Source organism: Bos taurus, chromosome 23, assembly GCF_002263795.3.
Source record: "Bos taurus isolate L1 Dominette 01449 registration number 42190680 breed Hereford chromosome 23, ARS-UCD2.0, whole genome shotgun sequence".
In the NCBI taxonomy this organism is placed as follows: domain Eukaryota; kingdom Metazoa; phylum Chordata; class Mammalia; order Artiodactyla; family Bovidae; genus Bos; species Bos taurus.
The window spans coordinates 27,824,628-27,850,420 of NC_037350.1; the positions used below are offsets into that span (position 1 = coordinate 27,824,628).

At 49.9% G+C, this 25,793-nt stretch overlaps 3 protein-coding genes and 1 non-coding gene across 9 annotated transcripts in view; 3 read left to right on the top strand and 1 right to left on the bottom strand.

Moving 5' to 3' along the window:
• Positions 1-3,630: 3,630 nt before the first annotated feature.
• LOC107131731 (interferon-induced transmembrane protein 3-like) lies at positions 3,631-4,906 on the top strand. Its single transcript, XM_059880719.1, has one exon. The coding sequence runs from the start codon at positions 4,261-4,263 to the stop codon at positions 4,696-4,698; it is 438 nt and encodes a 145-aa protein (XP_059736702.1). The 5' UTR covers positions 3,631-4,260; the 3' UTR covers positions 4,699-4,906.
• A 259-nt stretch (positions 4,907-5,165) lies between these two features.
• BoLA (major histocompatibility complex, class I, A) overlaps positions 5,166-25,793 on the top strand; it is a 118,210-nt gene continuing 97,582 nt past the window's right edge. For 2 of the 5 annotated variants that reach the window (XM_059880385.1, XM_015459890.3), the window contains exons 1-5: positions 5,166-5,301; positions 5,597-5,866; positions 6,063-6,335; positions 8,794-9,069; positions 9,186-9,296. In XM_059880385.1, the coding sequence (XP_059736368.1) occupies positions 5,226-5,301; positions 5,597-5,866; positions 6,063-6,335; positions 8,794-9,069; positions 9,186-9,296 (1,006 nt within the window). In that variant the 5' untranslated portion in view covers positions 5,166-5,225. Of the gene's footprint in view, positions 5,302-5,596; positions 5,867-6,062; positions 6,336-8,793; positions 9,070-9,185; positions 9,297-9,727; positions 9,761-9,899; positions 9,948-10,109; positions 10,426-25,793 lie in introns of those variants that run through there. The other 3 variants (NM_001114855.1, XM_059880384.1, XM_015459888.3) reach the window with 3 other exon arrangements.
• Positions 5,996-6,072, top strand: MIR10167 (microRNA mir-10167). The gene has a single exon (NR_162197.1). It is a non-coding gene; the product is annotated as a microRNA mir-10167 (primary transcript).
• On the bottom strand, positions 16,334-24,519 carry MIC2 (CD99 molecule). Of its 2 annotated transcripts, NM_001281907.2 has the most exons (6): positions 24,307-24,519; positions 21,459-21,719; positions 20,948-21,211; positions 20,085-20,363; positions 19,839-19,961; positions 16,334-17,648 (listed from the first exon to the last, which is right to left on the bottom strand). In NM_001281907.2, exons 1-6 carry the CDS (start codon positions 24,374-24,376, stop codon positions 17,536-17,538), a joined length of 1,110 nt encoding a protein of 369 aa, NP_001268836.1. In that variant the 5' UTR covers positions 24,377-24,519; the 3' UTR covers positions 16,334-17,535. The 2 variants fall into 2 exon arrangements, with proteins under 2 accessions (NP_001268836.1, NP_001412105.1); NM_001425176.1 differs by lacking the exon at positions 19,839-19,961.

Consider the following 25,793-nt stretch of genomic DNA (forward strand, 5'->3'; position numbering starts at 1 on the left):
TGAGCCCTCTGAGCCCCTCCTGCTTCTCAGGATTCCCAGGTGTTTTGACCTCAGCCCCACCAACATCCTTCAGCAGAAGGAGCGAGAATGTGGAGAAATGCATGTGAGAGGTCGTGATGGGCCAGATCTGAAAGGACACACATCTGGTCCTCTCCTGCTCCATTGACAGCAACATGGTCCTGTGGCAACAAAGGAGGCTGGGAAGTCTTCTCCATGTGTCCCCAAGAGGGCAGAACAATTAAAGTTGTCAGCAACAGTGAGTGTTCATTTCAATTTATTTAGCTTTCAAATGTTTAGTGACAGTTCACCACACACCAAGCTCTGTGCAAAGAACAGCCTTAAAACAGATTGAGCAGCATCTTGTCGGAGAGAAGCTCTGAATCCACAGAAGGAGAAGCTCTGAATCCACAGAAGGAGAGATATGGTGGGAAGTGCCTGCCATCCCAGGAGAAAAGGAAAAGAGAATGTCTTCTGGAAGTTCATAGAGTAATTCTAGACTGGAAGGTGTCTGGAGATGATAGGATTCGGACTCTACTTTCAGAGAACAGAACACTGGTCGGAGAAGCTGGAACAGGAGCTTGGAAGCAGGGCCTTTAAATATAGGGTGTCCTAAGAAATAGTACGATATTGAATTCATTAAATTTGTACACTCTAAAGTTATGAATGGTCGGAACAATTACTCATATTAAATGAAAAAGAGTTGGACTCTCTCTCCTGCGTGCATGCGCTCTTTTCTTTCTCTCTCTCTTTCTCTCTCTCACTCTCCTGCTATCTTCTAAATAAAATAGAGTTGTAACACTGAAAAAAAAAAAAAATGAAAGAGTCGAGTAAGATAAGGTAATCAAATTTTTTAGAAAGCTATGTAAATCCAGATGAAATCATAGATATGTTGAGTGATAGTTTTCTATTTTGTAAAGTATTTTCTTGTTAATATAAACAGAAATATGCCATAAACTGCTTTGCTTGGATAGACTAACTTCTTGCCAGCAGACCACAGAGCTGGGATGTAGAAAGTGAACTCAGCACGTTTCCAACCTCTCTCTGCAGTTCTCCTGAGGCAGAGACCTCCTCTCTAGTCTCCCCTGTGGAACCAGCGCTTGACTCAGGGGCTCAATCAGCACTCCCCAAAACACTGCACTTGGGAAGTGGCCTCTCGTGTCCTAGTCAAGACAGTAACTTCCTCTAGAAGGCACCTCCAAAACACTGAAACGTACAGAATTTGGTTTGCTCTAATAGCAGGACCGTGACGGTGGCAAGTTGGAATATGGGCTTCTTTTGCTGATTTGTCAAGGAGCCCTGCAGCACTCGTTCCGTTCCTCACATTGCCCCTAGAGGACAGCCTATTGCTGCTTATGACAAACACACTGCCCCATTCCCTAGCTGTCCTCTCCAAATTAGCCTTAATCAGAGTTTTATAAACGTAGAGGATTCTTTAAGGTACATCGATTTGCTTTTCTTCTTTAACCTCTCTTGGAAACTATTGAAAGTCCACTACAGGTAACAAAGATAAGGTGTGCCCCTGACATAAGTTGTCTCTGTGACACACAGACTTGTAAAATTATGTGTCCAGTCCCTCATCGTGTCCACCTCTGTCCTGTCTCTCTATCCATCTATAAACAGCTATTTGTGTAAAACAGCTTTTGACAGTCTATGTAATGTACTAGAGATGTTTTTCAATCATGTTGTCCCTGCTTTGTGATATGAAACTTTGGGTACCAAGTGGTCTGCTCAGAAGACAATGGGAATGTCCCTGACACCCTAGGAGACCACGTGAAGGTGGGCAGTAGATCTCAGTGGAGTCAGGCAAGGGGGGAGATCTGCTGAGCAGAGCCAAGGTCCATACTGCCTCCTGTCCCCAGAGCACAAAGTCTGCCTTCCTGGGGGATCTTTGCTAAAATCCTGTATATTCTAAGAAACATCAGGGTGAGAATAATGAGCAATGATTGTAATAATTGTGAGAGAGAGATGAGGTGATGATTTTAGTTACCTGGTTTGTTCTCTGCCAACAACAGCATACACTATATTCCATTATAACCAGTGCTCAGCCATGTGAGAACATTGATTTTGAGTGTATGACAGGCCCCCAGACCAGCACTGGGCAAAGCAGACATGCCAATACTGCTGAATGAACACATTTAGGATCAGGACCTGACAGATTTGAGAATGTATTTGAAATTGGGACTCTCCTGGAGCTGTCCTGACAGGAGGACATCATAAATCAGCTGCCACCTCGCCTGCCAGGCCCAGGACACTGGAGAGCCTTCCATAGCACCCCTCAGTCGGGTCCCGCCTAGTTCCAGGTATTCCCCAGATCAAATCTCTCCATCTGCTCTAACTTCTCATGCTCACTTTGGCCTCCTTGATTGTCCTACTGTTTGTTCTCCACTCTAGGGATATGGAGACACCTCTAATTCCCTTGGGGAACTAATAAATACCAGATCCTATGGAGCTAAAGCTTAAATATGGGCTTTAATAGACTGTCAGTAATTACATGGACAAGTAAAATTCTATATGACTCTATCTTAATGATGCTGCTTTTCTTGAACAATGAATGGCAAACCTGATGGCGTAAAACAGGTATGTGCTTTCTTTGAAGTGAGCATGCTTGATGAATGTCATACTTTCTCTGATGATGCTCTAAAAGACCTGATACATTGCAAGAGAACAGAAGTAAAGCATGTCATGTTATAATGTGATATAGAATGGTATGATAATTCTAAAATCTGCTATTATTCTCTTGTGCTAGAGTAATTTTAAAACAATGTGAATAGTGGTCTGTCAAACTTCTCATGCTTAGATGAAATTCAAAAGATGGTGTTCTAATCTTCACATGTATCTTGCACAAATATTGTTATGTTGCATTTCTTATTGCAAAAACGAGCTGCTTCCCTAAGGAAAATCAACTTTATGGTCACGTCTCAAAATGCTAATAAATAGTTCTTTTTCTCAAAAAAAGAAAGTATCTTCTATGATGACATGGGAAGTATACATTAAGAGCTTCTGCTACATTCCAAAGTCTTGTGACTCAAGGAAAACAATCTGTATGAGCTGAACTACCCTCTCTTGTGTGGAATACAGTCTCCACTTGAAAGAGTGAATGACACTGGAAGATTTATGTACCTTAGAGAAACAATGTATTACTTACAAAAAATCTTATATTAGTATGAGAGATTCAATATGGAAAAAAGCCTTAGGGATTTTGATGTAACAGAGCAGTAAATAGTCAGTGACACAATTTCAGGTCCACTTTGAAAATAACCTTTAAGAACCTACCAGTTCTGTAGTTTTAGATTTGTATCAAAGATGAACTTACATAATTACATGAAAAGGTTATTAAAAATACTACTCCTACATATGTGTGGTGGTTGTGGTATAGTCGCTAGGTCATGTCCGACTCTTGTGACCCCATGGACTGTAACCTGCCAGGCTTCTCTGACCATGGGATTCTCCAGGCAAGAATACTGGAGTGCATTGCCATTTCTTTCTCCAACATATGTGTGGGCCTTTTTATTTTCATAGATTTCAATCAAAATAACAGATTCAATGTAGAAGCAAACATGAAAATCCAATGGTCTTCTAATGAGATGGCAAGAAAGGGAATTGCAAAAATATAAAAATGTAAAAAAATGTAGACAGCATATTAAAAAGCAGAGACATTACTTTGTCGGTAAAGGTCCATATAGTCAAAGCTATGGTTTTTCCAGTAGTCATGGATGGATGTGAGAGCTGGACTATAAAAAAAGCTGAATGCCGAAGAATTGATGCTTTTGAACTGTGGTGTTGGAGAAGACTCTTGAGAGTCCCTTTGACAGCAAGGAGATAAAACCAGTCAATCCTAAAATAAATCAGCCCTTAATATTGATTGGAAGGACTGTTGCTGAAACTGAAACTCCAATACTTTGGCTACCTGATGCAAAGAACTGACTCATTGGGAAAGACCCTGATGCTAGGAAAGATTGAAGGCAGGAGGAGAAGGGGATGACAGAGGATGAGATGGTTGGAGGGCATCACTGACTGGATGGACATGAGTTTGAGCAAGGTCCGGGAGTTGGTAATGGTCAGGGAAGCCTGGAGTGCTGCAGTCCACAGGGTCGCAAAGAGTCAGACACTACTGAGCGACTGAACTGAACTGAACTGAAGAAGCTTCACTGTTGCCCAAAAGCCAGGAAACGGAAATTCAGAGAAATTGAAACTCCTAAGTAAAGAAAGAGCCCCCTGAGTGTGTGCTGGCATCTGGACCGCAGTTGCTCCATCCCCACCATGAACTGCACATCCCAGCCCTTATTCACTGGGGCACACGGTGTGGTGCCCCCAGCCTATGAGGTGCTCAAGGAGGAGCATGAGGTGGCCGTGCTGGGGGTTCCCCAGAGCCAGGCCCCCGTGACGACCACGGTGATCAACATCTGCAGCGAGACCTCTGTGCCCAACCACATTGTCTGGTTCCTGTTCAACACCATCTTCATGAACTGGTGCTGCCTGGGCTTCGTGGCATTCGCCTACTCTGTGGAGTCTAGGGACCGGAAGATGGTTGGTGACATCACTGGGGCCCAGAGGTACACCTCCACCGCCAAGTGCCTGAACATCTGTGCCCTGGTCCTGGGCCTCCTTCTGATTATCGTCCTCATCATCATGTCCATCGGCTCCCTGATGATTGTTCAAGCAGTTTTGGAGCTCATACAGAACTATGGAGGCCACTAGTCCCTGCCCACAGCCCGAGACAGTCACCCCTTTTTCCTTCAGCCTATACAGGCACCTGTCCACCATGAAATAAAATGAAGCATTTGTTTAAAAAAAAACCTTCACTGTTCTCACTACTATGTTTGTTTTGGGAAATAACTTGTTTTCCATATTAAATGCATGGGTTATTAATATTATTCTAAACAAATTAATTAAAGAATTCAAACTTTATTATTTCTACCATGGAAAATGTCGACTGGACTCAGGCAGACAGTGTGACAACGAGCTCTCGGTGTAGGGATCAGGGGAAAGTCCCAGGTTCCCCGGACAGCGAGGCTCTCAGGGTCTCAGGGTCAAGGGCGGTGCCTGGGACCGGGACCCTCCCTCTTGGGGATTTCCATCTTGCCTTTCTTTCACTTTCTCTCTCTGCAGCTGTGTCGGGCCCTCCCACTGGGTTTTCGGTTTCTAGTTGCCAACGTCGTCCCCGCGGTTCCGGGTTACAAAGTCTCTGTGCAGCCGCTGGACTCTCTTCTTCCCAGACCCCCGGGATGCGGGTCGTGGGGCAGAGAACTCTCCTCCTGCTGCTGCTGCTGGATGCGCTGATCCTCACTGAGACCAGGGCGGGTGAGTCAGGAACGGCCTCTGCGGGGAGGGGCGAGGGGACTGCCCGGGGGTCGGGGGGGCAGGACCCCCAGGGAAGGACCCCTCTGCCCCCGACTAGACCCGCCCCCTCCGCCTGGTCCCGTCCTGTCTCTCCCTTGCTTCCCGCCCCCTCCTCTCGCCCCCCAAGGCCTGGTCCTTCTCCGACCATTTCCGTATCACAAGCTTCTCTCCCCCTCCCCCGCTCCATGCCCGGTCACCTAGGACCCGGGACCCGCGTCAGGAGGAGGGTCCACATCTTACCCCTCCCCGCCCCCAGGGTCCCACTCCCTGAGGTATTTCTACACCGCCGTGTCCCGGCCCGGCCTCGGGGAGCCCCGCTTCATCTCCGTCGGCTACGTGGACGACACGCAGTTCGTGCGGTTCGACAGCGACGCCCCGGATCCGAGGATAGAGCCTACAGCGCGGTGGGTGGAGCAGGAGGGGCCCGAGTACTGGCATCAGGAGACGCAGAGAACTAAGGACACCGCACAATTTTTCCGAGTGTACCTGAACACCCTGCGCGGCTACTACAACCAGAGCGAGGCCGGTGAGTGACGCGGGCCCGGGTCCGAGTCACGACCCCCATCCCCAGGGACCGGCGGGGTCGCCCCGAGTCTGCGGGTCTGAGGGTCACCCCAATATTGCGGAACACACCCGACCCCCGCCCGGGAGGAGCCGGTGGGACTTGACCCGGTTTCATTTCAGTTTGGGTTTAATCACCGCGGGTGGTCGGGGCGGGTCAGGGTCTCACACCGTCCAAGAGATGTACGGCTGCGACGTGGGGCCGGACGGGCTTCTCCGCGGGTATGATCAGTTCGCCTACGACGGCAGAGATTACATCGCCCTGAACGAGGACCTGCGCTCCTGGACCGCGGCGGACACGGCGGCTCAAGTCACCAAGCACAATGCTGAGGCGGCAGGTGATGCGGCGCGTGTGAGGATCTACCTGGAGGGCAAGTGTGTGGAGTGGCTCCGCAGATACCTGGTGACCGGGAAGGACACGCTGCTGCGCGCAGGTACGAGGGGCGCGGCGCCTCCCTGATCTCCCCTCGGGCTGGAGCTGGCTTCCCACGAGGAGAGGAAAATGGGGTCCCTGTGGGAACAGCGCCGCAACTTCCTGTCAGGAGAGGGAGGAATCCGCCCAGGTTTTCATATTCTGTACAAGACGGTGACGCGCCAGTGGCCCCACTTGTTATTTAGTCGCTCAGTCGTGTCCGACTCTTTGGGACCCCATGAACTGCAGCACGTCAGTCCTCCCTGTCCGTCACCAACTCCTGGAGTTTACCCAAACTCATGTCCATTGAGTCGGTGATGCCATCCAACCCTCTCATCCTCTATTGTCCCCTTCTCCTCCTGCCCTCAATCTTTTCCAGCATCAAGGTCTTTTCCAATGAGTCAGCTCTTCACATCAGGTAGCCAAAGTATTGGAGTTTCAGCTTCAGTATCAGTTTTTCCAATGAATATTCACGGTTGATTTCCTTTAGAATTGACTAGTTTGAACTCCTTGCTGTCCAAGGGACTCTCAAGAGTGTTCTCCAACACCACAGATCAAAAGCATCACTTCTTCAGCACTCAGCCTTCTTTATGGTACAACTCTCACATCCATACATGTCTACTAGAAAAAACATAGCTTTGACAATATGAACCTTTGTCGGCAAAGTGATGTCTCTGCTTTTTGATATGCTGTCTAGATTTGTCATAACTTTTCTTCCAAGGAGCAAATGTCTTTAATTTTGTGGCTGCAGTCACTGTCCACAGTGATTTTGGAATCCAAGAAAATAAAGTCTGTCACTGTTTACATTGTTTCCCCATCTATTTGTCGTGAAGTGATGGGGCAGAGGAACCAGAGATCAAATTGCCAACATCCACTGGATCATGGACAAAGCAAGAGAGTTCCAGAAAAACATCTATTTCTGCTTTATTGACTATGCCAAAGCCTTTGACTGTGTGATCACAATAAACTGTGGAAAATTCTGAAAGAGATGGGAATACCAGACCAGCTGACCTGCCTCTTGAGAAATTTGTATGCAGGTTAGGAAGCAACAGTTAGAACTGGACATGGAACAACAGACTGGTTCCAAATAGGAAAAGGAGTATGTCAAGGCTGTATATTGTCACCCTGCTTATTTAACTTATATGCAGAGTACAGCATGAGAAATGCTGGACTGGAAGAAGCACAAGCTAGAATCAAGATTGCCAGGAGAAATATCAATAACTTCAGATATGCAGATGACACCACCCTTATGGCAGAAAGTGACGAGGAACTAAAAAGCCTCTTGATGAGAGTGAAAGGAGAGTGAAAGAGTTGGCTTAAAGCTCAACATTCAGAAAATGAAGATCATGGCATCTGGTGCCATCACTTCATGGGAAATAGATGGGGAAACAGTGGAAACAGTGCCAGACTTTATTTTTTGGGGCTCCAAAGTCACTGCAGATGGTGACTGCAGCCATGAAATTAAAAGACGCTTACTCCTTAGAAGGAAAGTTATGACCAACCTAGATAGCATATTGAAAAGCAGAGACGTTACTTTGCCCACAAAGGTTTGTCTAGTCAAGGCTATGGTTTTTCCAGTGGTCATGTATGGATGTGAGAGTTGGTCTGTGAAGAAAGCTGAGCGCCAAAGAATTGATGCTTTTGAACTGTGGTGTTGGAGAAGACTCTTGAGAGTCCCTTGGACTGCAAGGAGATCCAACCAGTCCATTCTGAAGGAGATCAGCCCTGGGTGTTCTTTGGAAGGAATGATGCTAAAGCTGAAACTCCAGTACTTTGGGCACCTCATGTGAAGAGTTGACTCATTGGAAAAGACTCTGATGCTGGGAGGGATTGGGGGCAGGAGGAAAAGGGGACGACAGAGGATGAGATGGCTGGATGGCATCACCGACTCGATGGACATGAGTCTGAGTGAACTCCAGGAGATGGTGATGGACAGGAAGGCCTGGCGTGCTGCGATTCATGGGGTCGCAAAGAGTCGGCCACAACTGAGCAACTGAACTGAACTGAACTGATGGGGCTGGATGCCATGATCTTAGTTCTCTGAAGGACAAAGAATCCAGTGTCTTTGACTAAGAACCAGTAAACCATCCCTGAAAAAGTTGGTCAGTGCTGCCCTTTGACCCTGGCCATGATCTTGTGAACCATAACTTTGTCTCTCAAGGCTTGTTCTCACCCTGAGAACATCTTAGGAGCCCTGACTCCAGCTTTTCTAAGTCATTCAGCCTCCTCCCACATCAGGACCATTAGTCTGTATTCTGCCTCTTACACGGAGCCTCCTCCCTTAGCTGTCACTCTGACTCCAGAACTTTCCAAGGACTAGGAGCTGTTCCCAGACTCTGGAGTCCAGGCTGGTATCTGGTGTTTGTGCTGCTTTTTTTCACACCCACTCTCCTGCTTATTCTCAGGATGGTCACCTGATGCTGCTTCCAGTGGCCCATGGAGGTAACACAAAATGTGAGTTTCTGATTCTTCTTCCTCAGACCCTCCAAAGACACATGTGGCCCATCACCCCATCTCTGACCGTGAGGTCACCCTGAGGTGCTGGGCCCTGGGCTTCTACCCTGAGGAGATCTCACTGACCTGGCAGCGTGACGGGGAGGACCAGACTCAGGACATGGAGCTTGTGGAGACCAGGCCTTCAGGGGATGGAACCTTCCAGAAGTGGGCAGCCCTGGTGGTGCCTTCTGGAGAAGAGCAGAGATACACGTGCCATGTGCAGCACGAGGGGCTACAGGAGCCCCTCACCCTGAGATGGGGTAAGGAGGGAGTCGGAATGGAGCTTCCTCTCAGATAAGGCAGGAGCCCTTCTGGACACGATCAGCAAAGTCAGGACTGAAGCCTGAAGTCTGGGCTCCTTCCCTTTCTTCCACAGAACCTCCTCAACCCTCCATCCCCATCATGGGCATCATTGTTGGACTGGTTCACCTCATGGTCACTGGAGCTATGGTGACTGGAGCTGTGATTTGGAGGAAGAAGCACTCAGGTAGGGAAAGGAGGGAGGGATCTAAGTTTTCTTGTCTCACTGGGAAGGTTTCTGGCCCAGGTGGAAGTTTGCCTGCCTCGTTACTGGAAAGTACCCTCCACACACTTGTGGAATCTGAGCTGATGCTAAGACTGACTCTTTTGTAAAGTACATGTGAAAATGAAAGACACATTTTTCATCTTCATAATTCCAGTTGGAGGCCTGTTTCTCAGCATTTGAAGGTCAGGAGGGAATGTCCCTGCTGAGGACAGACCTCCAGGAGGGCAGCTGGTCCAGTCCCCCCACGCCTCCTTCCTTCATGTTCCTGAGACTGTCCTCGATTTTTGGTCACAGTTCTGAAAAGTTTTTGTCGTCCAGAACTAGGAAGTTCCTCTAGGGTCTCATGACTCAGTCTGCTCCATGGTCCCTCATGTGATACTTTCTTCTCACAGGTGAAAAAGGACGGATCTACAGCCAGGCTTCAAGTAAGTGTGGAGGGGGTGATTCCTGAGACCCTTGTGAGGGTGCAGACAGGAGGCCATGCGGGACTCACCCTCCTCAAAGTGCCTTCTCTAGTTTCTCTCCTGTGGGTTCTAACCACGTCCTGGTCTTGTTCTCCCCCAGGCAGTGACAGTGACCAGGGCTCTGATGTGCCTCTCACGGTTCCTAAAGGTGAGATCCTGGGGCATCTAGACTGGGAGAGGGGTTGGGGCAGAGGGGACACACTGGGTGGCGGGGGTCTCTGAGTGGGACATGTGAGCATGTGGGGGGCTGTGGAGAATGTCAGCCCTTACATGACTGACTGAACTGCTTCCTGATTCTTTTCTCTCACAGTGTGAGACAGCTGCCTTGTGGGAACTGAGTGATACTTGGTCCTGTTTTGTGACATCAGATACCCAGACTCCTCTTTCTGCAGCTGCATCTGAATGTGCCTGTGCTCTTATTAGCATAACATGAAGAGTTGAGGAGACTGCCGACTCCTGCCCACCTTGCCCCCTCCCCACCCTGACCTGTGTTCTCCTGTCTCATCCACATTCCTATTCCAGCAGACACAGAGCTGGACCCTCTAAACCCCTGTCTTGACTTCATATAGGCCGAGTAACGATATCTTACTTTCCTATTGAAAATAAAGTGAAAATGAAGTCGCTCAGTCGTGTCTGACTCTTTGCAACCCATGGACTGTAGCCGACCAAACTCCTCCATCCATGGGATTCTCCAGGCAAGATACTGGAGTGGGTTGCCGTTAAAATCTATATTGAAGTTATTTTTTCTAATACTTACCAAGAGAGTTTACTGGGAAAGTAAAATAGAAGATTCCTTCAGTTTAAGAGAGAAAATGAACAGAAGCACCTGGAACCTTCCAGAATGGTTTTGATTGCTGTGCTCAGTCTGTTGCAGGAGGGACAGGAGGAGACTCTGAGGAGCTGGGCAGGTCGGAGCCTGTGTCCAGTCAGTGCTCAGTGCATCGTGGGCTTTGGTGTGGTCACTCCTGGGCTGGGTCATATTCTCAACCCTTTTGTTCTTATCCCTTCAGTCAATCCTTGTCCCACCAAGACCTGTGTTCAGAGGGACTCAGAAGTCACCTGGGCCTTGTCCTGTCTCTAGGATGGTGGGCAGCGAGGACTTGCTGTCACCATATAGCCTAGGCTCAGCCTAGGTCCTGCCCCCAGGGCTTTTTTGTGTATATGGGTTTATATTTTGCTTATTTAGGGTTTTTCTAAATAATGGTTGTTTTTTCCTCATGTTTAGAGTTCTGTTATTTTGCTCTGTGTGTCCCCTATCTTCGACAGAGGAAGGAATCATTGTCACCAAAGTCCTGCAAAGAGGATTCTCAGTGCTACCAAGAGAGAAACTTTCGTCTCGCTCAGCTCTTGCCAGCCTTCTCAGGCTGTTCCCTGGATTCTTCTTTGCATCCTTTCTGCATCTTTGTTTAAGGTACCAGATTCTGGGGTTATCATAGAGGAGGGACCCAATAGTTTCCAGTCTTAATTCTTGCTGGATTTCTATCTTCTCTGCAGCCTGTCACCTCTTCCAATCCAAGCTCCTGGATATAAAAGTGCTGCCTAATAGTCACAGCAGGAGGAATATGCGATCTGTCAGCCTGGGATCATCTTTTCCGAAGAGAAAATATCATTATGATAGAGTGCAGACTGGTCGGTATGGGAGGGAGGGGTGATCAGCTCTTGTGGGGAAAGCACGGGCAGCACTGATGTCAGTGTGAATGGATGATGTGCTGTAGCTGCCGCGAGAGAGCAAGTGGCCTGAGTCCACATTAATGAAGATAGAATGTGTCTGTGCTCCTATTAGCATAACATGAAGAGGTGGGGAGACTGCAGACCTCTTCCAATCCAAACTCCTGGATTTAAAAAGTGCTGCCTAATAGTCACAGCGGGAGGAATATGTGACCTGTCCGCCTGGGATCTTTTCTGAAGAGAAAATATCATTATGTGTAGAGTGCAGATGGGTTGGCGTGGGAGGCAGGGCTGATCAGCTCTTGTGGGGAAAGCACAGGCAGCACTGATGTCAGTGTGAGTGGATGTTGTGCTGTAGCTGCCGCGAGACAGCAAGTGGCCTGAGTCCACATTAATGAAGATAGAATACAGAGGCATCTACACTGATCGTTCCTTCATCTGATATTGTTGTGTGCCAGATAGATGATGCTCTATTTTTGCATCTATGAAACCTCAGTGAACTAACAGCAGACACCCTTTGTTGGCCTCGTGCAGTGTGTTCTGGTGAGGGGGGCAGAGTGAGCCTAATAAATGAGGGAAGTGTCTGCCTAGAGATTGGCAAGTGCTCTGAGGAAGGTGACCCAGAGTATAAGTGTGTGGGTACAGGGAATGTGGCTGTTTTACTAGAGTGTTCAGTGTAGGCCTTGTTGAGGAGATGATGTTTGAGTAAAGATGTGAAGGACATGAAAGAATGTCCACAAGCATGTCTAGGGGAAGTTCTCTCCAGGCAGAGGAGCCTCCAGTGCAAATGCAGGAGGGCAGGAGAGTGTGTGTGTTCAAGGAAGAGCCAGGAGGCAGGTGTGGCTGGAGGAATGAGGAATTGCGATGAGATCCAGTGTCTGGCCAGATCATGTGGGCCTCCAGCATATTAGAAGGTGTCTTATGTCTGTGAAAGATGTGCACTCATAAGATGGTTTGACTAGAAGATGACCTGGTGTGACTGCTCGTTAGAAGCATCAGTCTAACTGCTGAGCAGAATCAGGAGGTGAAGGGTGAGCGATGCAGTGGAGGAGCCTGGAGGATTAGTGCGGTGTCCAGGGTGGGGATGCTGGTGCTCCCCTGGACCCGCATTAGATCTAGACAGTCGGGAGTAGAGCCTGAGAATCTGCATTTGCAATAAGGTTGGTGCTGATGCTGCTGGTCTTCAGATCATGCTTTTAGTAGCAAGAACTTACATAGACCAGGATTCCCACATGCTGTGTATCAGCCTCACACACAGAGGTTGTTAAAGAAGCAATCCCTTGGTCTTGTCCTAATACTCTGAGAACGTGGTTCTGGGGAGAGGCTGTGCATTTTGTAAGAAGCCCCACAAGCAATTCAATGATCAGCCAATTCGGGAAGCCCTGAGGTATATGAGAGTGAGTGGCCAGAGAGGGGCCTTAAATCCACATTTTAAAGCATTTTGTTTTCTTCAGAAAGAAAAAGGAATTTATATTGACAATTCATATTGTCAATTATGAGGTATGATGTTGAGAAATAATGTAGTTCTTATTCCACCTGAAGACTTAGGCAGTGGTTCACAGTTCAGCGTAATGAAATCCTTGCTCTCTGAAACTATTCTCCAGGTTGAGTTCTCCTCACTCATTCTTGGAGCTAACAATGGGATCCAAATAAAGTTGGACATACAGTACTATATATATATGGCTCCACGGGGACAGGATCCAGTGTCCACTCCAGGCCAGGTCCCACAAAGGAAGTTTCGGCCCTGCTGGGGCACAGTGTCACTGCTCACACCGTGAGCCCCTCGTGCTGGGCGTGGACCCCGCGCTGAGGACGGCCATCACTGAGGCTCCTGACAACTGGAGGTGGTGTGACTCCCACTCTCGACACCCTTGTCAGATGCATCCTGCATAGTTCCAGCTTCTCTGTGTCACAACGTCCTGAGTAGAGTCTGGCACGTGGTCACCTGAGTGCTGGGACCTCAGCATCATGCTGTGTGCTCTGGCAAGAATATGTGGGAAAGTGGGTTTTCTTCTTTAGTGGAGGAAGGTGGTCTCTGCCTCCTACCAAGACTCTTTCAGTGTGGAAGTCTCCTAATGTGGAAATGCTCCTAATCAGGTGAGGGGGAGAGAGGGATGGACAAGAATGTCAAATTTCAATTGTTAGAGCAAAGATCTGGAACTGGAACTTGACCTGGTACAATGCAGGCACTCGGTGTGGCTGAAAGAACAAGTGACTAATAAATGCCATCCAGGGTAGACATCTGCTTGCTTGTTTGTTTTCTTTTGTTTTCATTGGAGTGTATTTGCTTCACAATGCTGTGTCACTTTCTACTGTACAATATAGTGAATCACCTATAAATATATTCAGTCTTTTCTAGATTCTCTCTGCATATAGGCCATTAGAGAGTGCTGGGTAGAGTTCCCTGTGCTGTGCAGTATCCACAGCACTTTAAAGTGCTGCCCAGATGGTGGTGGAGGGAGATCCTCGGAGGATGGCTCTGCTCCAGGTGCAGAAGAATCCACACCAGGTGGGAGCACGTCAGCAGGGTCCAGGATGACATTTCCAAAACAGGAAAAACTGATGGAATATCCAAAGTATCCACACTTCTTGAGTCAGTCATGCAAACAGGGGAATCATTAGAGCTGAATTCATGACAGCTTCATAGAACATAATCAGCAAAAACAAAGCCTCATCAAGAGGCTCTTCAGTTCTTCCCTTTCTGCCATTAAAGTGGTATCATGTTCTTATCTGAGGTTGTTGATATTGATTTCTCCTGGCAATCTTGATTCCAACTTGTGATTCATCCAGCCTGGCATTTGCCAGCATATAAGTTAAATAAGCAGGGTGACAATGTACAGCCTTATTATGCTCCTTTGGCAATTTTAAGCCAGTCCGTAATTTCGTGTCTGTTCTACCTATTGCTTCTTGACCTGCATACAGGTTTTCAGGAGACAAGTAAGATAGCCTGGTATTCCCATATCTTTAAGACTATTCCATAGTTTGTTGTGATCCACACAGTCAAATCCTTTAGCATAGTCAATGAAGCAGATGTTTTTTTGGAATTCTGTTGCTTTCTCTGTGATCCAACAAATGCTGGCAATTTGATCTCTGGTTCCTCTGCCTTTTCTAAACCCAGCTTATACATCTGGAAGTTCTCAGTTCACATACTGCTGACACCTAGCTTGAAGAATTGTGAGCATAATTTTGCTAGCATGTGAAATGAATATAATTGTAGTTTAAATATTCTTTGGCATTGCCTTTCTTAGGGATTGGAATGAAAACTGACCTTTTCCAGTCCTTTGGTTCACTTCATTTCCTCGTATGTAGAAAAGCATTAAATCCTTTCACAGTGAGATCAGCTCCTTGTGACTAGCAGAAAACCTTTGGAAGATAAGCTTGATTGCACTGAACTCCCCCCTTCACCAAAATCATATATACTGACCTTCCCTCCCTACCTCTGTGGAGCTGTTTCTCAGAGCTATCTGAGGTGCTGTCTCCCAGGCTGCAGTCCTCATTTTGCCCCAAATACAATTTAACTCACATCTTAAGTTGAGCATCTTTTTAGTTGACAAGTGTAGTAGGGAAAAGAAAAAGCTGAATGAACTAAGTATGATCAATATGTAAATAAAGTGGGAGCTGAAGGAATGGGAAGCATGAAAGCATGACTATCAACTATTGCATCAGCCACTGTGTGATGCAGCAGACAGTGGCTGTGACAGAAAATCAAGCAGCAGTTCTAACAAGGGATCGTGTTAGAGATTTGGAAATAAAAGCCGAAAGAATCAGCTAAAAAGTATTCAAAGTGGTCACCAACGGGAAAGCAGAAATTGAGAAGAATCAGGATTATAGTAAGAGTCTGTATCATGAGAAATCATGCACAAATATTTGACTTCTTAACTTACAGACAAGTGTGCCTTTGATTAAATAATCACACAAGAAAATGAATGAGGATGAAAGTTTATGCTTAATGAGAGCTGAGTGCAATAAATGACACCTGAGAGTTTACTAAAATGCAAGAACACTTGAAACATGCATGCAAACTGTGTGAATGACGTTAACCTTGAGTAAAACCATGAAAGAATATATCATCCCATTCAGATAAACAGATATGGAATGAGTTCCCTATTCCCGTTACCTTACTGTGCATCGTGTGCACCAGGCAGGGAGGGAACAGGCCCTGCCTAGGGAGAACCCTTGGCCACCCTCTTGCTTCCAGTCAGGTCCTGCTGCAGAAAGTGCTCCTGTCATCTGTCTCGGGTCTGTGGGAGGTGCCCCTTAGAACACGCGGGCCACAGATGCTTTACCTGGATGGGGCTAAGGTTGTCCTGACCAAGGAGAGCACCGCTCACCTGTGTGCCCCCAGACCACAAGTCAGGAACAACTGAGGGTCCGATGGAGAAGTCTCACCTCCCATCTGCCCTGTGCAAATCAGCCTGAGCTGATGGAGATGCTGCTGCTTGGTTGATGCCTCCCGGTTCTGGGCTCCTTTATCGTCTCAGTTCAGGACACTCATCCCCAACAGTCACTGCTCCCTAGAAGCAGATGGTCCCATATTCCTCCTGATCAGAAGCCCCCAAGCCCTGTCCTGTCCCCTCCCCCAACATCGCCCTTCAGCTCTGCTTCATCACATGAGGGTGACAACTGTTCAGGGGAGATTCCCCCCCAGGCTCAGCCACTGAACTCTGGCCCCAGGTGTCCCACTGCATTATCCCCAAGCCCTTTATGCTGAAGCTGCCAGAATGGGATCTGGAGGGAGAGAGAGGTGGGGGATTATTAGAGTCTCCTCAAGGCTGAGAGAAAACGCTCCTTTTCCCCAGAATCTTACACACTGTCCCTTCCCAGCATGCGAAACAAAATGAAATCCAGATGTGTATATTTAAAGAGCAGTTTTAATATGAAATTATACAGATGTTGCAGGCATGAAGTAATGCATATATTACTGTGACAAGGGTGAAGGGAACCTTAGATTTGCAGAAATCTGCTAGTAGTCATCTCAAGAGAAGCCACAATAAGGCAACTGGCAGAAAAAGCTTATTGGTAATAATTTATTGTCCATGTGCTCTATTATAATTAAAAAGCAAAAGTAATATTAGTACTAGTGTGGTACAGCTGCAACCACCTCAAATATATTAATGCTTTTAATTATCCCAATCACGACTGGAAAGAAACAATAGTTTTCTCATTTCATAGATGAAGAGATGGAGACCTCAAGAAGGATGTGTTATACTGTAAATCAACTACCTTCAAAAAAATAATCTATATGTATAATCTATATATATATATCTGTATGTAAAAATACATCTATGTGGAACCTAGAAAAATGGTACTGATGAACTATTTACAGAACAGGAATAGAGACACAGACGTGGGTAATGGACTTGTGAGGGAAGGAGAAGGTGGGATGAATTGAGAGTAGCACTGAAATATATACATTACCATGTGTAAAAAGCTACTGGGATAAACAGATATGGAATGAGTTCTCTATTCCCATTACCTTACTGTGCACCAGGCAGGGAGGGAACAGGACCTGACTACGTGCTCAACCTGCTGCTCAGAGACCTAGAGGGGTAGGATGGGGAAGGTGGGAGGGAAGTTCCAGAGGGAGGAGATATGTATATACTTTGAGAAGGCAATGGCACCCCATTCCAGTACTCTTGCCTGGAAAATCCCGTGGACAGAGGAGCCTGGTTGGCTGCAGTCCATGAGGTCGCTAAGAGTCAGAAACGACTGAGTGACTTCACTTTCACTTTTCCCTTTCATGCATTGGAGAAGGAAATGGCAACCCACTCCAGTGTTCTTGCCTGAAGAATCCCAGGGACAGAGGAGCCTGGTAGGCTGCCGTCTATGGGGTCGCACAGAGTCGGACACGACTGAAGCGACTTAGCAGCAGCAGTAGCAGCAGCAGCATGGCAGAAACTAATACAGTATAATGCAAGTATTCTCCAATTAAAAATAAAATATAAAATAAAAATAATTTTAAAATAATAAGATAAATAATAGAACACACAAAAAAGAAAAAGTGCTCTTAAGACCAGAACTAGGAACTGAATTCAGGCCTCCTGGCGGCAGATTCTAAGCTTCCCCTGTTAAACTGATGGAGCCGGAGTGTGACACAAGGACTGAAATTCTGGGTGTGTGAGGCCATTATGATCAGTTGGTTCCGTCTGGAATTGATCCAGGTCTTGTAGTCTAATAGGCTCTGGGGAAAAAGAAAAACCAATAAATCACTGACCAAGTGGTTGCAGAATAATGCTTTTCATTCCCTCAGAGATTCTCCTTCAGTTGCTTCAAAGTCAGATTCTGCCTTCCTCTGAGGGAAGACACACCTGTTCTTTTTTGCCTCCTTTTTCCCAGCTCTTGCTGGACTCCCCCCCCTGACTCCATCCACATCATCACCTGTCCCTGCTGCCACCACCCTCCACGACAGGGACAGAAGTGGCAGGACACAAGGACAAGATCCAGAGTGAAAACCCAAGCCCTTTCCGCCTTGAACCCAAATCCATTCTCTAATGCAACGCAAGGCTCCCTCACAGACAGGACCCAGCTCCATGTTCCTCTGGCCCGGGAGTGGACACACACACAGTTCCTTTCTCTCCTCAGCTCTCGGCCTCCTCGCCCGCACAAGCACCTGCTCCACCGCTTGGCTCCACCTCAACCCTGACCTCCACCTCCTGCAGCCCCACCCCTCCCCACCCAGCCCTGCGCCAGCAGCTCTGAACTGGAAAGCCCATCCAGAGCCCCAGGGGACAGCAGCCCCATCTAGAAACACTGGACTGCCACTGACTCTCCCCCTGACCGGACCCTGGAGCACCCCTGGCCTCGCCCCAACCCTCACTCTCGGCCCAGGCCCCTAGGCTGCACTTGGCCTTTCCTGCTCCTTCCGGGGAATCCCAGCTCCACTCCAGTGCTGGGCTGGGCTGAGGCAGAGCGGGCCCTCCTGCATTGCTCAGCCAGGGAGTCAACCAGGACTCACCCTCACTACCTGCAGGGGATCTGCTTTTCAATGTGGATTGGGGTTCTTGAGAATTTCCCCAGAATGAGGCTGTACCTGCCCCCCTCTGCATCCTGGGACGACCATCCCATCCTCCACCTCCCAGCGGGAGCGCCCCATTTGAATTCCTGTTTCATTCAATATGCATGGAAATCCTATTAAGATTTGCCACCTGGAATCATAAACAATTTTATTGAACACTAAAAACTTCAAAAGTGATTTTGAGAAATTAGCACATGATTTTCACAGTTTTCCCAGCAAATGCCCCAATACATACAAGACAACCATTTCTGCCCCAGAGGAACCAGAACTGATGTTCCCCAGATAAGAACAGGAGAAACTACAGATCTGCTGGGTCCCTGCTCTGGGTACTACATGGACAGAGTCTGCTGCTGTGAGAAATAACCATGCCTGTATGCCCAGGCCGAAGGTCAACTGATAAGGGAATTAGGTTTGGGGATAAGAAACCATGCCCCCAACAAGGCAGCTGACACAGAAGAGGCGGCCTCCACAGAAGGAGCCTAGTCTCTGCCACCTTTTTACTGTTCCACGTTCTGCCTTTGCTCTTTGCCACACACAAAGCTCTGCTTCTCTTTTCCTCTCCCCTCAACCCACTTGATTATGGGGAAGTAGTCAAAGAGCCCATCCCTTCCTCCACATCTCTAAGGCAGTGACCACCATGAGCAAGGGAACTGACTCAGGGGGGCAGGGTGAGGCCACAGAGCAAAGACCCAGTGCCCTGCCCTAAAGAGTATCTCAAGGGGCTAGATAGGAAAAACCTGGAGACAGGATAAAATCAGTGACCCCAGTTGCCTGAGGACTGACTGGTCTCCTCTCTTCAAATGGTCAAGGGATGTCTATTAGTCCTCCATATTATGGGGAAGGAGAGCCCAGCTAGCATGGGGGCACTTGATGGGAACTAGAGAAAGGTGCAGGCTGGGGGTGACCCAGCAGAAACTGAACTCAGAAGCATGGCGGAGGAATTTGAGAGGTTGCAGGACATCTCCAAGTGGGGCCTGGCAAGGCGACATCACAGGCAGGGCTCTGACCATCCACTGACCTCTAGTTTGAGCCTTATGATGCTTTCACTTGGATTCTTAATAATGACTGAAAACCCAGGGGGGAGAAATGCAGACAGGCACTTAGATCATCACCTTTCCTCTGAATTCCTCTTCAGTTTTTATCCCCTCCTCACCAGGTACAGACACTTTACTAAAGGTTCTCTCTGACTCCTGGATCACCTAGACCCTCCCAACCAGCACATAATCCAACACATGCTCCCCAGACAAGATCCGGTGAGCCTGACAGAAAACAAAGAGAGCTGAGAACAGAGCAGGGAGCTGAAATCCTCAACGCTGCCGAATCTCATGCAGAGCACCCCCTGCCCAGATTTCTCACCTGGCCTCCCTGTAGCTGATGCTGTCTTCCTCTTCTTAATACAACAACAGACACAAAATCCGATGATAAAAACAACAGAAACGCTCACGATCCACCATGAGCTCTGGTGCGCCAGGGTCTTTCTTGAAAAAGGACTTTATTATATTCAACCCGGGCACCCCAGAGCCACAGCCTGCTCTCCTCTCCCTGACCCTGGCCTCTGACCCTCCCAGGGTCACAACTCCTCCAGGCTCACCCCAGTCTCACCCAAGGGTATGAGGTGTGCACTGTGATTCCCGCTGTGTTCCACAATGCACTTGACCCGCTGCTCCTCTCCTTGGGGAATTCTTATGGTCTCCCAGGTGTAGTAGGTCCCATTCCCATCAGGCAGGACATCCCCAGACTCCTGGGCGTCCCGGCTCATGGGTTCTTCGTTCCGAAACCAGACCACTGAGATATTGCGGGGAAAGAAGCCAAAAGCCTTGCATGTGAGGTGGACCATGCCCTCTGAGTCCTGGCTGTGGGTCACATTCACGGCTGGGGGCACTGTGGGGAGAAAGCACAGAGCCAGTGAGGCCTGCGGCCAAGCCCTGCTCCCTCGAAGGAAGACGGAGCGCACAGAGCTGCTCCTCCTCACTGTCCACCTCTGGCTGAGCCCTCATCCCCCCAGGCCTGCTCCAAGTTCTGCACCCTGGGGCCCAAGTCCTCTGGCGGGGAAGGGGAGAGAAGGGAATGGGCCTCACTCTCTTGGGACCACTGTTGATGCTGGGGAGGGGGCTGTGAAGGGTGGGCTCCTGGGGATTAGAGGGAATTTTCTCGATCAGGCAGTCTGGGAGCCAGAGGCCCACCCCCATCTAAGGCCCTCCTCTGCTGCCTGACACCCACCTCGCCTCGTACAGTTTCTGTCAGAGGACCCGCTGCTCCCCTGGACGATTGTCACAGGGGCAGTTCATGCCCCGCCACCCACCCATCTTTCTACAGTAGATTTAACAGAACAGGAAAGAAACCCCAGGACACCGCGCCAACAGAGCACATATGTGCCCAGAGGACAGGGAGGGTGTCCGTGGGCAAGACGGGATGGGAGGCTTTAAGAACAGGGGTAGAGGAAGGGCCTGGCCCAGCGTCAGTACCTGTCCTCTCCGTGAAGCCCGTCCAGGATTCCAGGTAGCTCTGCAGTCTCCAACAAAGTTCTCCCTGCACATAGGCCTGGTAATGCTTGCTTAACTCCATTTCCATGGCCAAGGTCCGAGCTGAGGACTGGGGCAGGGTACATCCGTGGGGCTCCGGGTAGCAGGAGAGGAGGAGCTCCCCATTGAAGTAGAGAAGCCGGAAACCCTGGGGGTGGCTGTCTTCATCGATATTACAGCCCACGGTCTCCTGGAGGGAATGTAAGCCTGCCCCATCCCCACCCCCCATCAGTGACTCCTCTGGTCACCAGGGCCTCTGTCCTCACACCCAAGTGAGAAAGTGCAGATAGAGGGCTCCCCCCTGCTCCTCTCCATGTCTTCCCTGTGCTGCTGAACTCACAGACCCCACTTCCTCATCTCCACCCCCAAATTCAGAGGAAAGAGGCCCATGCTCTGGGCCACAGACCTTCCGGAAAAATGGCCCAAGGCACTCTTGCCCCCACTGCACTCTCACCTCCTTTCTCCTCCTGCAGGGACAGGATTTCTGCTAGAAGTTTTCTGAGCTCCTTCGAGCTCTCATTCAAGTCCGTGGACTCTGTCTCCCACGTCTCTGCTGCCAGTTTTTCAGCCCACCGTCCCCAGGGCTCTGCCCTGCCTTTTTTGTGATCATAGTGCAGGAAGGTCTGACGATCCAAGAATCCCTCAGCAAAAAACCTGGACTGCACAAAGCCATCCCGGGAAAGCACAGTCATGTTGTATAAAAGACTGTGGGATCCTGGGGAAGGAGGAACCACAGATGAAGCTGCTTTCTGGAGACAAGTGCACATCAGATGTTTAACAGACCAGTTCTGTGTCCTGACCTGCTCCAGGTGCTGAGGATGCAGAACATGCATGTGTACAAGGGACCAGAATGAGGATTTCCATATGGGAAAAATGGGAAAGAGAAGGAGGGAGAGGGGAATCGAGGAGTGGAGGGAGAGGGTGGAGATGGACACACATGTAAGACAAGCGCCAGGACAGGGAGGCACCGGCTCCCTAAGGGTCCAGGCAAGAGGGCAAGGGGAGAGGCAGGAAGAGCAGGGTGAGGGGAGGTGGAGTCAGAGGGAGGGAAGGGCAGTGTCAGACCCAGGACCAGAGGGATCCCTGCTCAGAGGGGGGCCAGGTGAGATGGAGAGCGAGGGCTGCTGCCCCTGGTGCAGGCTCATCATGGACAAGGCGGGCTCCAGGGAGGGTGAGGCAGGAGGCAGAGGGGCCTGAGGGGCTGGGCTGTGGCCCCAAGAGAGATGAAGGTGGGCCAGTAACCTGGAGGAGGTGAAGGAGTGGGTCTGGGCACAGAGTGCAAAGAGGCATGGTGAGGCCCCAGGTGGGGAGGTGGCTGCACCTGCCAGTGTCCCCTGGGAGAGGAGGCAGTGCCATGAGCATAAGGGTCATGGAGAATTAAAATATCGGAGTGGCAAGGGAAGATAGAACTGAAAGCCAAGGTGCACACTGGGAAGCACCTACATGGTGGGAGGGGCTGGAGGGAGTGAGGTCACACCTCCACGAGGGTTCGGGTCAGGCAGCCAGCAAGCAGGGCGAGGGGGCCTGGGAGAAGACTCCCTGTAGGAAAAGCCTGCTGACCAAGTGGCACAAACAAGGATTTCAGATACAAGATTGAGATAGTGAGAGTCCACTGGGGTCGTGGAACCAAAGAGAGGGTGATGAAGGCTAAGGAGGTGGGCAGTGGACCGCGGGCAGTATTCCTACTGTGGGGGAAGGGAAGAGACTGCAGAGAAGAAGTGGTGAGGGCCTGGGATTGAGGGGCAAGGGGTGAGCATGGCTCAGGGGTGACCCCCCCACCTTGGGTTAAGGTAAAGACAGAAGAGGAGGGATGCCCTGGGTGAGGGAGGATGAGAGTGAGGTGGAGATTCTGGGCACCATGGGGCCTGTGATTGATGAGAACTTGGTGAGGGCCCAAAGCAGTCAATGGTGGGAGCAGGGCAAGGTGCCATGGGGGGAACTGCAGAGGGACCAGGGCAAGTGGAGTCCAGCACCTGTGGCCTGGGGAGTGGAGGAATCCAGAGGGTGAGGTTTAGGATGCAGGAGTGGGGAGGGGCCGTGTTGGGGGAAAGGCTCCTCTTGGACGAGGGCCAAGAGCAGGTGCCTTCACGGGGTGGAGGTAGGAGGGTGGGTGTCAAGTGGGGGACAGGTCCTCCCCCAGGGGCTGGGCACTGTGCTCAAGGCCCAGGGATCATTGGCAGGAGAGTTCCTCCTGGTGATGAAATAGGGCAGAGGGTGGAGGGGAAAATTCATGGGTAAAAGTCATTCCAAGAAAAGTAAGGTTAGTGAAAGCTGAGGGGAGGTAGGAGCCTTGCAGGTGATCGATCCTAGATCCTCTCAGGAAAAGATCCATGAGTGGAGGGGAGGGACCTGTAGTGGGAAAAGGAATGAGGGTGGGGACGCCCTAGGAAGAGATCAGAGAGCCGTAGAGAGGAGGGGTCAGCACGGAGTGGGGAGGGCAAATCCTGAGCGGGCTCGTGGGCCAGCAAGGAAGGAGGTAAGGAGAGATTCAGTTGTGGGACCACAGGCACAGCGGAAAATTAGAGTTCACGTTAGTGGGGGAGGGGGGACCACGGAAATCGCAGGAAGAATCCTTTGGTCCCAAAGCCCTCAGACCTAACCTCCGTCAGTGATTCAGGAGCCGCCACAGTGCCCATAGCAGTAGGAAGAGTGTGGATCGAGCTTGCCCTTTCCCAGAGGCCCTGGTCACTAGAAAAAGAGCCCTAACTCTCGGGGCTGAGGACCCCTGAGCGCTGCCAACCTGGAAACTCCTTGTTTCCGGCGTCCAGAAATGAGAAGAGACGGCAGAGCTAAGAATAGGAGAGGACAGCTTTCAGGGGCATAAGAGGGCGCCCCACAGACGGCTAAGAAGTGATCGCCTGAGACTGGGACCTGGAAGAATGCCATTCAAGAGAGCAAAAGGGAGGCGGGGGCGGTGGCGGGGCGGGGGGAGCGGCAGGGAGCCGGTGGGGACCAGGCTGCCTTTTCAATCAGGAGAATCTGAGGACTGAGGCATGTGATGAGGACACCGGGGAGGGCAGGTGGGGCAGGGAGAGCAGAGGCTAGGAACGGCAAAGAGACTGAAACGCGGGATGCAGTGCTCGCCACACGCCGTGTGAAGTTCCCGGCCGCTCCTAGACCTTACACCTCCCCGCCCCCCACCTTTCTCCCATCCCCACCCCCAACTCCTCTATTCGCTCACCCCCAGCCGCAATTGAGACGATCCCCGCGACGCTCACCGAATCCCACCGAATACTAACCACCCGAACCCCTGAAACCACCCCGGCTCCGTCCGGACTGAGACCTCAATGAACCCCACTCACCGGCGGCGTTACCCAGGAGCACAAAAAAGGCAGCGTGGGCTAGAAACAGGCATACACGAGAGAGCCCCATGGCCCAGATCTTGTCTCCCCGCCAGGGGCTCCGGGACCGAAGGAAAGCTGGCGGACCCGAGGAACCGCGGCGGAGAACTGAGCTGTGTGAAGTCGGGCAGGCAAATCCATTCACCGCGCCGGTGCCCTAACCCTTGCCTGCCCGGCCCCGCCTCTCACCCGCCGGGCCCGGCCCCGGCCCCGCCCCGTCCCCTTTAGCCGATCTGTTTCCGCCCCTCAGTTCAGTTCTGTTCAGGTCAGTCACTCAGTCGTGTCTGACTCTTTGCGACCCCATGAACCGCAGCACGCCTGTCTTCCCTGTCCATCACCAACTCCCAGAGTTTATCCAAACTCATGTCCATTGAGTCGGTGATGCCACCCAACCCTCTCATCCCGTCGTCCCCTTCTCCTCCTGTCCTCAATCTCTGCCAGCATCCGGGTCTTTTCCAATGAGTCAGCACTTCACATCAGGTAGCCAAAGTATTGGAGTTTCAGCTTCAGCATCAGTCCTTCCAATGAACACCCAGGACTGATCTCCTTTAGGATGGACTGGTTGGATCTCCTTGCAGTCCAAGGGACTCTCAAGAGTCTTCTCCAACACCACAGTTCAAAAGCATCAAGTCTTCTTCGGCGTTCAGCTTTCTTTATAGTCCAAATTTCACATCCATTCATGACTACTGGAAAAATCATAGTCTTGACTAGACAGACCTTTGTTGGCAAAGTAATGTCTCTGCTTTTTAATATGCTGTCTAGGTTGGTCATAACTTTCCTTCCAAGGAGTAAGCGTCTTTTAATTTCATGGCTGCAGTCACCATCTGCAGTGATTTTTCAAAGCCTGAAGGCTAGAAAAGCCAGGGAGGTGAGACGGAGGGTGAGCTTTAGAGACATCTCAACGTTTCTGGCCTTTTGGGGCTCTTCCTTTAGACACAACTTCTCTTCCAACCCAACCCACCTCCACCTCGCACAGCAGAGTCACTAGCGAAACTCTACTGAGACCAGCCAGGGTCTTCCAGGGTGGTCCAGTGGTTAAGAATCCACCTGCCAGAACAGGGGACACGGGTTCCATACCTGGTCTGGGAAGATCCCACATGCCTCGGGGCAACTAAACTCAACCCTTGAGCTGCAACCACTGAAGCCAGAGTGCCCTAGAGCTCCTGCTCCACAAGGGAAAGTCACCTTAAATGAGAAGCCCGTTCACCCCAACTAGAGAGTAGTCCTCAGCCTCTGCAAGGAAAGAAAGCCCAGCCAAGCAAGGAACAGACTAAGTGCCACAAGGAAGAATCACTGCAGCTGAGAAAACAAACAAATACTGAGACCAGATTTGTAGATTTCAGCAACTCTGCCTCTCAGAAGTCACTACCCCAGATGAATGACCAAACCCTTCTCTCTCCTTTCATTTTTTAAAAAATTTATTTTTAATCGGAGGACACCTGCTTTAC

Coding starts and splice junctions, on each gene's coding strand:
- MIC2 (NM_001281907.2), bottom strand. CDS start 24,376: ATGGGGCTCTCTCGTGTATGCCTGTTTCTAGCCCACGCTGCCTTTTTT. Junction 21,212..21,458: donor CCTGCAGGAGGAGAAAGGAG/GTGAGAGTGCAG, acceptor GGGATGGGGCAG/GCTTACATTCCCTCCAGGAG. Junction 17,649..19,838: donor ATCAGCTACAGGGAGGCCAG/GTGAGAAATCTG, acceptor CTTTTTCCCCAG/AGCCTATTAGACTACAAGAC.
- LOC107131731 (XM_059880719.1), top strand. CDS start 4,261: ATGAACTGCACATCCCAGCCCTTATTCACTGGGGCACACGGTGTGGTG.